At 60.7% G+C, this 9,547-nt stretch overlaps 1 protein-coding gene across 1 annotated transcript in view; it reads right to left on the minus strand.

Annotated features, from left to right (window-relative positions):
• The window catches only part of TMEM214 (transmembrane protein 214), a 12,416-nt gene extending 2,990 nt beyond the window's left edge, over positions 1 to 9,426 (minus strand). Inside the window, exons 1-14 of the mRNA XM_010002199.1 lie at positions 9,190 to 9,426; positions 7,509 to 7,659; positions 6,997 to 7,131; positions 5,441 to 5,523; positions 4,993 to 5,098; positions 4,464 to 4,545; positions 3,659 to 3,760; positions 3,414 to 3,555; positions 3,191 to 3,282; positions 3,039 to 3,087; positions 2,544 to 2,657; positions 2,126 to 2,243; positions 1,602 to 1,698; positions 1,310 to 1,478 (exon numbers count right to left, since the gene is read on the minus strand). Of these exons, the coding sequence (XP_010000501.1) occupies positions 1,310 to 1,478; positions 1,602 to 1,698; positions 2,126 to 2,243; positions 2,544 to 2,657; positions 3,039 to 3,087; positions 3,191 to 3,282; positions 3,414 to 3,555; positions 3,659 to 3,760; positions 4,464 to 4,545; positions 4,993 to 5,098; positions 5,441 to 5,523; positions 6,997 to 7,131; positions 7,509 to 7,659; positions 9,190 to 9,426 (1,677 nt within the window). The remainder of the gene's footprint in view (positions 1 to 1,309; positions 1,479 to 1,601; positions 1,699 to 2,125; positions 2,244 to 2,543; positions 2,658 to 3,038; positions 3,088 to 3,190; positions 3,283 to 3,413; positions 3,556 to 3,658; positions 3,761 to 4,463; positions 4,546 to 4,992; positions 5,099 to 5,440; positions 5,524 to 6,996; positions 7,132 to 7,508; positions 7,660 to 9,189) is intronic.
• Positions 9,427 to 9,547: the final 121 nt, after the last annotated feature.

A 9,547-nucleotide genomic window follows, 5' to 3' on the forward strand; every position in this document is an offset into this window, starting at 1 on the left:
CAGTCTGGCCGCCCCGCCTCCAGCATGGCAGCCACCCCCTCCAGCAGCAGCAGCAGGCAGCTCTGCACCAGGAACAGCAGCAGCTCCCGGACACACTGGGCCAAGTGCAGCAGGGACTCGGGGAGCTTGGACTGGAGCTGCAGGAGCAGAGACAGATGACACCTCTTGGACACCATCCTCCCCCCACACCAAGCCCCAGGTCTGGGCATCCCCAGGAGCCCAGTGTCCCCGTTACCTGCCTCTGCCAAACCAGGCTGTCAGTCAACCACATCCCCTCCCCATGCTCCCCCCACACTCCTGTTCAATATGAGCCAGCATGTGCCCAGGTGGCCAAGAAGGCCACCAGCATCCTGGCTTGTATCAGCACTAGTGTGGCCAGCAGGACCAGGGCAGGGATCATACCCATGTGCTGGGCACTGGTGAGGCCACACTTCAAATCCTGGGGTCAGTTTTGGGTCCCTCATGACAAGAAGGACATTGAGGGGCTGGAGCGTGTCCAGAGAAGAGAAAGGCAGTGGAGCTGGGGAAGGAACTGGAGCACAAGTGGGATGAAGAGAGGCTGAGGGAACTGGGGGTGTTCAGCCTGGAGAAAAGGAGGCGGAGGGGAGACCTTCTCACTCTCTGCAGCTGCCTGAGAGGAGGTTGGAGCCTGGGGGATTGGTCTCTTCTCCAAAAAAAGTGGTAGGACAGGAGCAAACAGCCTCAAGTTGTGCCAAGGGAGGTTTAGATTGGATATTGGGAACAATTTCTTCATGGAAAGGGCTGTCAAACACCAGCCCAGGCTGCCTAGGGCAGTGGTGGAGTCCCCATCCCTGAAGGGCTTTCAAAGCCATGTAGCTGTGGTGTTGAGGGACATGGTTTAGTGGTGGCCTTGGCAGTACTGGGGTAATGGTTGGACCTGATGATCCTAAAGGGTCTTTTCCAACCAAAATCATTCCATGATTCTGCAGTTCTACCTCTGAGCCCTCCCCATATTCACTGCTTGGCTCATCCAGGGCACATCCCAGGTGAACAGCAGACCTGTGCTGCCCACTGTGGTAAAGTAACTCTCCCCCTCCACCAACTACCGATTTTCAGGAACCTGCTGAGTTACTGGTGAGCCCTTGCCCTCTCAGACCAACACTGCCATTGCCAACACCTGGGTGAGAGCAGCCACGGGGGGCAGACAACCAGTGGCAGTGTTCCCCCGCCCCCAGCACTGACAGTTCGCAGCTGACTCGGATGTCACCTTCCTCCTCCTGCCCTGTAAGCCCTGACATGCTGTGCCCACACCCCTCACCCCTCCCTGCAGCCGGGAGCCCCTCCTTACCCACTCAGCAAGCCAGGGCAGGCTGTGGTGGAGCCAGGAGACCAGAGAGGAGCAACACTCGGACATGTGCCGGGCCACCGCAGCACTCAGCACCCAGAGCTGCTCCAGCCATGGCTGCAGGACAGCAGCAGCCTGGGAGCCATAAACCGGGAGAGTCCGCGCCAGCCACCTGGGAGAGAGCCAGCACCAGCTGAGACAGTGCTGCACCGCCAGGACCTGGAGCTGCTGCCCCAGCACAGCCACACCAGGACATGGAGCCACTGCCACAGCCTCACCCCTCCCTGGCACTGACCTGTACCCTTCGAGGCAGCAGCTGGAGGCCCTCTGCCAGGCCTGCTGCCAGGCTGGCAGGATACCAGAAGAACGGAGCAGGCGAGCGGAGGAGGAGGCTGGAAGAGAGCAGAGCCATTCCCTGAGCTCCCCCTCGGTTAAGGCTGTGCCTTCCCTCTGCCCAGAGGCCTCCCCAGGGACACAGCCTGAGTTGCTCTGCAAAACAGCTCCGAAAATGACAAAAATTCCCAAGCAGAGGGAACGTGGACTGGGGCAGATACATGGGAATGTCCGCAAGAGGGGACAGGCAGGGGGTTTCTCTGCAGCCGGCTGAGAACATCCAGCTTAACACAGCCTAGCCTTAACACAGACGTCCAAGGACACCTCAAAGACAGAGCGGGGGGCCAGGCTGCCCCAGGGCACAGGCTGGGGGAAGGTGTGGGGGGGAGTTCACACAGGGCAAAGGTAACGTTATCATTCCCCAGGGACACTCCTGGGCATCGCTCGGAGCCAAGAGCAGAGACACGAGCAGAGCTGCCACCTTACCCTGGAAGGAGCCGTGTGTCCGCACGTCATGCAGGAGGAAACCAGCACCGAAGACCAGGAGGATGAGGAGCAGCCGTGACCAGGGGAAGCTCTGCCCCTTCATCCTGCGCAGCAGCTCCTGAGCAGGGGGAGGATGAGGCTCCATCAGCAGGGAGACTCCAATGTGGCCGCACTGCCCTCCAGCAGTGCAATGGTGACTGCTTGCACCACCCACCCCCGGATTCCCAGTGGGAACCAGTGTCATCTGCCGAGCAGCTGGGAAGATGGACAAAGGCCAGCAGCATCTGTCCCCACCATGTCCTACAGATGTGCTGCTGCAGGGCCCTGGCCTGGCGCGTGCCGGCGGATAGAGACCAGCCGCAACTCCGGCAGAGAGCCAAGATCCATGTCACCAGGCCTGTCCCCACCGAGGACTCACCTTGCAGGCAGCATCGCAGGCAGCCAGGTCCTGGTCACCACCAAGCCCCCGCGCCACCAGCTCCTCGTTTGTCACCTTGAATGAGCGAACCGTCTCCTGCAGAGCCTGGTGCACCTTGGGAAGGGCAGGAGCTGCGTCACTGCACCGGGCACCCCAAGCCAGCGGCACCACGCGCCCAGAGGAACTGGCACCACACACCCAGAGCACCTGGCGCTGGGTAACTGGAGCACCCGGCTCCGCAGGGGCCCAGGAGGGAGCAGAGGGAGAGGAGACAGGGTGGGCAGAAGCACCAAGGACCTAGGGGATGGCCCAGGCTGTGAGGACATTCCAAAGCTCCTGCACCAAGACACAGGTATGTCAATGGAGCCACCAGCATGCTGGAGTAGTGCCAGGCGGGCACAGACAGGTTCTTCAGGTACTGGGACCCCTCCCAGCAGCACAGGGGGGGGGTCTCCCTGCCCCACTGAACTCCTGCATTCCATGGCTCACTCCTACCTTCTTGCTGCTGCTGTCCCAGGACTCCAGCAGATGGTTCAGAAGCAAACTGTGGTGGGGAAGGAGAAAATTGGGCTGGGTTAGGAGCTCCTAGAAGCACTCCTTGGGGCCAGTGGGCTGGGCTGGCCCTGCCTGCAGCTGCAGACACCAACCTGGTCTGGGAGAGGTGCTTGGTGTAGAGTTGCCTCCAGACACTGAAGCTCAATGGATCCAGGCTCAGGCACTGGCTCATGGAGGTCAGGAGCTGGGAAGAGGAGAGCAGGGCATCACACCCATCCCTGTGTCGCTCCGGCTGGCACAGAGGACATGCCAAGCCCTGAGCTGCACACTGGGGCAGCTCTCCCCCCCCCAGCCTGCTGTCTCCCCAGGGCTCACCTCTTTCTTCATGCTGGGGGGGCAGCTCGGCGTGGCGCGGGAGAGGAAGGAAGGGAAGTAGGTGTGCAGAGAGGTCTCGGGCCTCGCACCGAACGCCAGCACCTTCAGGCGTGGGTAGAGCTGCCGCAGCTGCTCCTGCAGGCTGGGAGGGACGGCGGGGGCTGCTGAGAGCGGCCGGCCAGCCCCCCGGGCACTGCCCTGCAGCAGGGGGCACAGGGTGGGCATGGGGCAGGGGGGCAGCATACCTGGGGGGCAGTGAGTTGTTGGGCATGAAGGCGAAGTCCAGAAGGGGGAAGAAGTCCTTGGGTCCGATCATGCCGAAGCCTTTGGTCAGGTTGGGGTGCATCCTGCACAGCCAAAACAGGGCTGGTCACCGGGACAATGTCCCAGCAGCGGCACAGCCAGGAAGGAAGGGGCTGTGGGAGCCCCTCCAGCTTCCGGGCAGAGAGGCAATGTTGACACCTGCTTGCAGGGTCGGGCACAAGCGTCTTGTGCCCCGAGGGTCTGCAGACCATGATCTGGCAGGCCCGTGACTGCTGGTCAATGAAACACAGTCAGAGAGGAGAAACCAGATTGTAGAAAACTATTTGAAAGATGGGGAGGAACTGGGAAGTTTGGATCAATCCATCTCCATAAAACCCTCTGGCAAAACCAAACACAACATTCCTGTCACTGTGAAGTAGGGGAAAAAACTTAAATGAAACCTCTTAGGCCAGGGATGCCCCTCGGTGCCAGCCAAGAAACCATTCCTGACCTCCCCTCACAAGACCTTCACCAGAGCTGCTGTGGCAACGCCTGGCTCTGTTACACCACACCAAGGTGCACAGGTGAAGTGAAGCTGGCCAAATGCCACCATCCTCCTTCTGGTAGGGACAAACCCACCCGCCTGCCATGCTGGACGCTGCTGGCACCTGTTGCCACAGCCAGGAGCCACAAGGTCCCCGCGTGGCAGCAATTGGTGGCAACGGAGGGGGACTGGCACAGGGGCAGCGACACGGTGCAGACTTAACGAGGATGGTAATGAAGAAGATAACAAAGACAGTAACTCACATCAGCAGCCGGTCCAGGTAGGCCACGGCGTACGGGGAGAGAGCCTTGATGCCGAGCACTGGGAACATGACACCGAGCCACACTACAGGAGAGGAGGGGTCAGACTGGGGGGTCTGGCCATGTCCCTGCACACTGGTGAGACCCTTGGGCAGTGGCTGGCAGGCAGAGGCATGCTCCTGCACCCAGACCGCAGCTACACTCAGGACCAAACACTCCCTTCCCCACTCAGAATGCCTGGCAGATGGACAGATCTCTCAGGAAAGGCTGCAGGACTGGCAGGGAAGCAGCTTGTTCCTCCCAGGATCCAGCACTTCCCTACCCCAGCAGGGGACGGTACTCCTCAGAGATGCCCCAAGGGCAGTCTCTGAGATGCAAAGGGGCCACCAGGCTGGGCAGGAGCCCTGAGCATTGGAGGGGTCTGGCCTGCCCTCACCAGCAGATGCCACAGTGGCTGCAGCCACCCTGGTCCCCAGGGGAAGAGGGTCCCTGGGCAGAGACAGGTGCCCAGCCCACCACTGCTAGCTCTTACCTTTCAGGCCTTCATGGAGGTCAGCAAAGCCGGCCTGTCCCAGCGCCCACAGCACTGTCAGGCACTTGGCTGGCCTGTTCTGATGGGACCGCAGCACCTCCAGGTACTGGGGGGACAAGGACACGTTAATGGAAGACAGCCTCAGCCTGTCCCATCCCACCAGAAACAAGCTTGGGGCCAGGTCACCTCCTGGGGTCACCACTGCAGGACTGCAACAGCTGCACCAAGCCCTGAGCAGAGCCCCTACACCCCCTGAGGGACCCCCAGCACCCGGTGGGGCCAGGAGCTGTGCCAGCTGGGGACCCCTGAAGCCCAGCCCTGAGGACACAGAGCTCCAGCACCATGTGGTACCATTGGCTGCTTGCTCCAAGGGGTTGGGACCCCAGAAATGGCTGCTCAGGGCCTGACCACCCTGGGGGTCAGCAGGTGGGGGGAGGTCCCAGCTCACCTTGCCCAGGTTCATGGTGGCGATCCGTGGCCTGTCCAGCAGCAGCGCCTGGATGCAGATCCTGTACCCGTGCAAGGACTCCCCTAGAAGGGGGCACAGAGAGGCTCAGCCATGGGGCTTCCCATGCTCTCCTCCCCCTGACACATCCCCAGAAGGTGTAGGGGGGGGGGTGACGACCCCCTGTACACCCCTGCCTTGCTACTGGTCAATGAACCCCTGGAGTGAGCCCACCACAGCAACATGGGTCCTGCTCCCTCCCCGGTACTTCTCCCCACCCCCTCCCCAAGGTGCCCCACCACAGGAGCAGGACTGACCCCACAGACACCCACTAGCTGCTCCCCACAGCCCCTCCCGCCCAGCTCTGGCCCCCAGAGACACAGCAGGCAGGAATGGGAACCACCACACCAGCGTCTTGGTGCTGCCTGGGGCTCATTTTGCCTTGGAAACACAAAATCCTTTTGGTTGGAAAAGACCTTTAAGATCATTGAATCCAGCTGTCACCCAGCACTGCCAAGGCCACCACTAAACCATGTCCCTCAGCACCACATCTACACAGCTTTCAAAACCCTCCAGGGATGGGGACTCCACCACTGCCCTGGGCAGCCTAGGCTGGTGCTTGACAACCCTTTCCATGAAGAAATTGTTTCCAATATCCAATCTAAACCTCCCCTGGCACAACTTGAGGCTGTTTCGTCTTGTCCTGTTGCTTGTTCCTTGGGAGAAGAGACCAACTCCCCCAGCTGCAACCTCCTTTCAGGCAGCTGTAGCGAGTGAGGTCTCCCCTCAGTCTCCTTTTCTCCAGGCTGAACACCCCCAGTTCCCTCAGCTGCTCCTCATCAGATTTGTGCTCCAGACCCTTCTCCAGCTCCACTGCCCTTCTCTGGACATGCTCCAGCCCTTCAAAACTGACCCCAGGGTTTGAAGTATGGCTTCACCAGTGGGTGAAGGGGAATGATCCCTGCCCTGGTCATGCTGGCCACACTATTCCTTCAAATGAGGAAGGTGCAGGAACCCCCATTGTTCCCAGGTACCATCCAGCAACTCTCTCCAACTCTGCTGGCCCCAAGGGTGGGTGGCATGGCTGCAGCAGGGGCTGGTTGCCCCCCAGGCTGGTCCTGCTCTGTGGCTTTCACATTGGATGCACCAGGCACACCAGACCACAACAGTGGGGCCCATGCAAGGTCAAGGCCAACAGCAGTAACACACCCAAGGGTGAAAGCCCTGGGAAGGACATTTTCCACCCCAGATCCTCCAGTCTGCAATCCCCACCCTGCTACACCTGCTTCAGCTCCTCCAGCCCAAAACCTCCCAACCCCAGCAGCAGCATTTGGTATCCCAGTGAGAAGCTGCTAGGCAGGAATGGCCCCTCCCAGCGACAGGATGAGCAGGAGTTTCTCCTCTCACATGTCCCCCAGAGGAGCTCAGAGCAGCTCTCAGGGCAGGCCTGGAACAGCAGTGTCTCCATGCTCAGGAAGCCTCAGCCCCTCACACAGAGACAGAGCACTACAGGAGCACCCTGGGGATGGGTGCCTGGCGCTGTCCCCACCGTCCCTCACTTGGGGTCTTGTCCAGCTCCTGCAGCATGGTGTAGATACAGTGGTCAAAGAAGAGGTCCAGCACGCCGGCCGCCCTCCCCAGCAGGGATCGGATGATGTTCCGCAGGGGTTTGCTCACCAGGCAGTACGGGTAGTCTGGGGGAACACAGTGCGTGGGGGGTTCAGCCACCAACTGTTTGTCACAGCGTCACCTGCAGGAAGGGGCTGGGCTGGTGGCTGTGGGGGAGCTCCAGGGCCTGGGGCACCCCTCAACAAACAAATTCGTGCCATTATTCTACATTATAGAGGCACTGAATCCCAGGACCTGAAGGGGTTACAGGAAACCTGGGGTGGGACCTCTGACAGTGCTCCCTCCTGGGCATCACCCCATGCAGCTCCCCATACCCAGACACTCCATTATCCACTCTGGCTCCACAGGGGTTTAAGGGCTGTCTCAGGGCTCTGCCCACCTCTGTGGGTCACAAAGCCACTCCAGAACAGGGACCCCTGGGTGTGGGGCAGGGGGCACTGACCGTGGGGGTGCTGACTGAGCAGAGGGTCACTCTGGGGTGCCTGCAGCTTGCAGTTGAGGTACCCGGCCAGGTCCTTCACCCAGACAGAGGGGTTCTCAGGAAACACACTCTGGCTTTTATCCAGCTCCTTCTGCAAATCTGCCAGGTCGAGCTGGAAGTGACAAGACATGAGAAATTCAACCCAGGATGCGCAGAACTGGTCAAACAGCTTGGAAAGAAGAAAGTTCATCTCAGCTCCCAGGGGGCATTGGCACTGTTAGGCAGCTCTGCACCAGGGTCCTTGAAGAGAAAACAGCCCAGATCACGTAGACCCACCAAATTAACAACCCACCACCCACAAACCACAAGCAGGGACGGCAGTTCCCATCCCCTCACCTTCTTCTGTCATGACATGCTCTTATTGCCTACTTCTAAACTTAGGTTATCTGTGAGCTGGCACGAAGAGCCCCTGTCCTGCCTCTGGGGGCTTGAGGAGATGCAGCAAGACCCCAGGGGCTGCAGGATCTGCTGTTTCCCTACAATCCCTACATGGGAACATTTCAATCACGGCGCATCGTTAAACCTGAGCCAGGCACCTTTTGTGGCAAGTTTATCTCAGCAATCATTGTGAGAAGGGGAAGGAGAAAAAAACAAAAAGCTGCTGTTAAGTCAGAAAAAACCAACTATAGCGATGCTGTCAGCAAAGCTCAGGGGGAGCAGTGGCACAGCAGCGTTTGTCACTGCCCAACTGTGTGGGGCAGCTACGGGCAGCCCTCGAGGGAGATCTGCCCTGACATACACAGAAATAACATTCATTCTGTGCTGAGCAGTCCCTGTGTGCAATCGCTGGATGTGCAGAAACATCCGTGCCCAGCGGAGCGGAGGGAACCTCCACACTGTGTTGGGGGCCTCAGGGTACGGGTGAGACGTGACCCCAGGGTGTGAGCGAGGAGCCAGCCCTGACATGCAGCCACTTCCCCCACGGACACTTCCCTCCACAGAAGCCACTTGGGGCTCCCCGGGAACACCCACTGCTGCTCCGACACTGCAGGGCAGGCGGGAGGAGACAAACGGGTTCTGCAGATCCCCCTGGAGCACCGGGAGCATAAGTGGCAGGAGAGGCTCCCGGAGACCTCACAGGGAGGAGGCTTCACTGAGGAGGCTTCCTCGGCAGTCCTCCAGACAGCAGACAGGGAGAGGGGGAAGGGAGAACCCAGAACCTCCCTCCCACCACCTCCTACCTAAGGTAATGCACAAGGTTAGGCATGAGCAGACCCCGGGGGCCAGGCCCTGGAGCTCCAAGCATTGTCTGCTCCACTCCCATGGCACATACAGCCACCCCAATGGTTCACCCACAGTGAGCCCGGGCCTTCCCGGCACAGCGGGAAAAGCTGGGCCAAAACGGCACAGCAGGCTTTGTGCTGCTCCCTTCAACCGGATCTAACCACAGTGTCCTGGGGTCTTGTGAGGCAGCAGAGGGTGCAGGCAGCCGAGCACCCGCCTGCATCGCTGAGGGCGGGGGAACACCGGGGACTCAACAATGGGGAAGGGGGAATTAAGAACAGGGGAACAACGGCTCCTGGAGTTTCAGCTCTGTGACAGAGGGGGTCAGGAGCCACCTTGGAGCCCTCGGGGATGGGGTGGGCTGGGATCGGGCAGCCCAGAAATGCACGTGATGCTCAGCCCAGCTGGGCACACTCACAGCTCTCAGGGCTTCCTCCAGCGAGCGGCACTTGCCGGGTTTGGTGCTGGTGTCGTTGCCCGAGGGCTTTCTGGTGCTCTTGGGCGCGTGGTGCCGGCGGGGGGGGGGGGGAGGCGCGGCAGCGGGGGGCACCTGCTCCTTGTTCTGCTTCTTCAGCGGCCGCTCAAAGCCCAGCTCGAAGATGGTGTTGGAGGTGGCGATAGGAGCTGCAGCGCGGGGAGAGGGGAGATGTGCCATGAGGCTCCGCGGGGACACGGGCACAGCGGGGCGCGGGGACCTGACGGGGTGCGGGGGGTGGGAATCGGTCCATCCCGGACACGCAGGGTGGGAACCCAGCACCCCCCACTGGGCTGACCCC

This window comes from Chaetura pelagica, unplaced genomic scaffold, assembly GCF_000747805.2.
Source record: "Chaetura pelagica isolate M959 unplaced genomic scaffold, ChaPel_1.0 scaffold107, whole genome shotgun sequence".
In the NCBI taxonomy this organism is placed as follows: domain Eukaryota; kingdom Metazoa; phylum Chordata; class Aves; order Apodiformes; family Apodidae; genus Chaetura; species Chaetura pelagica.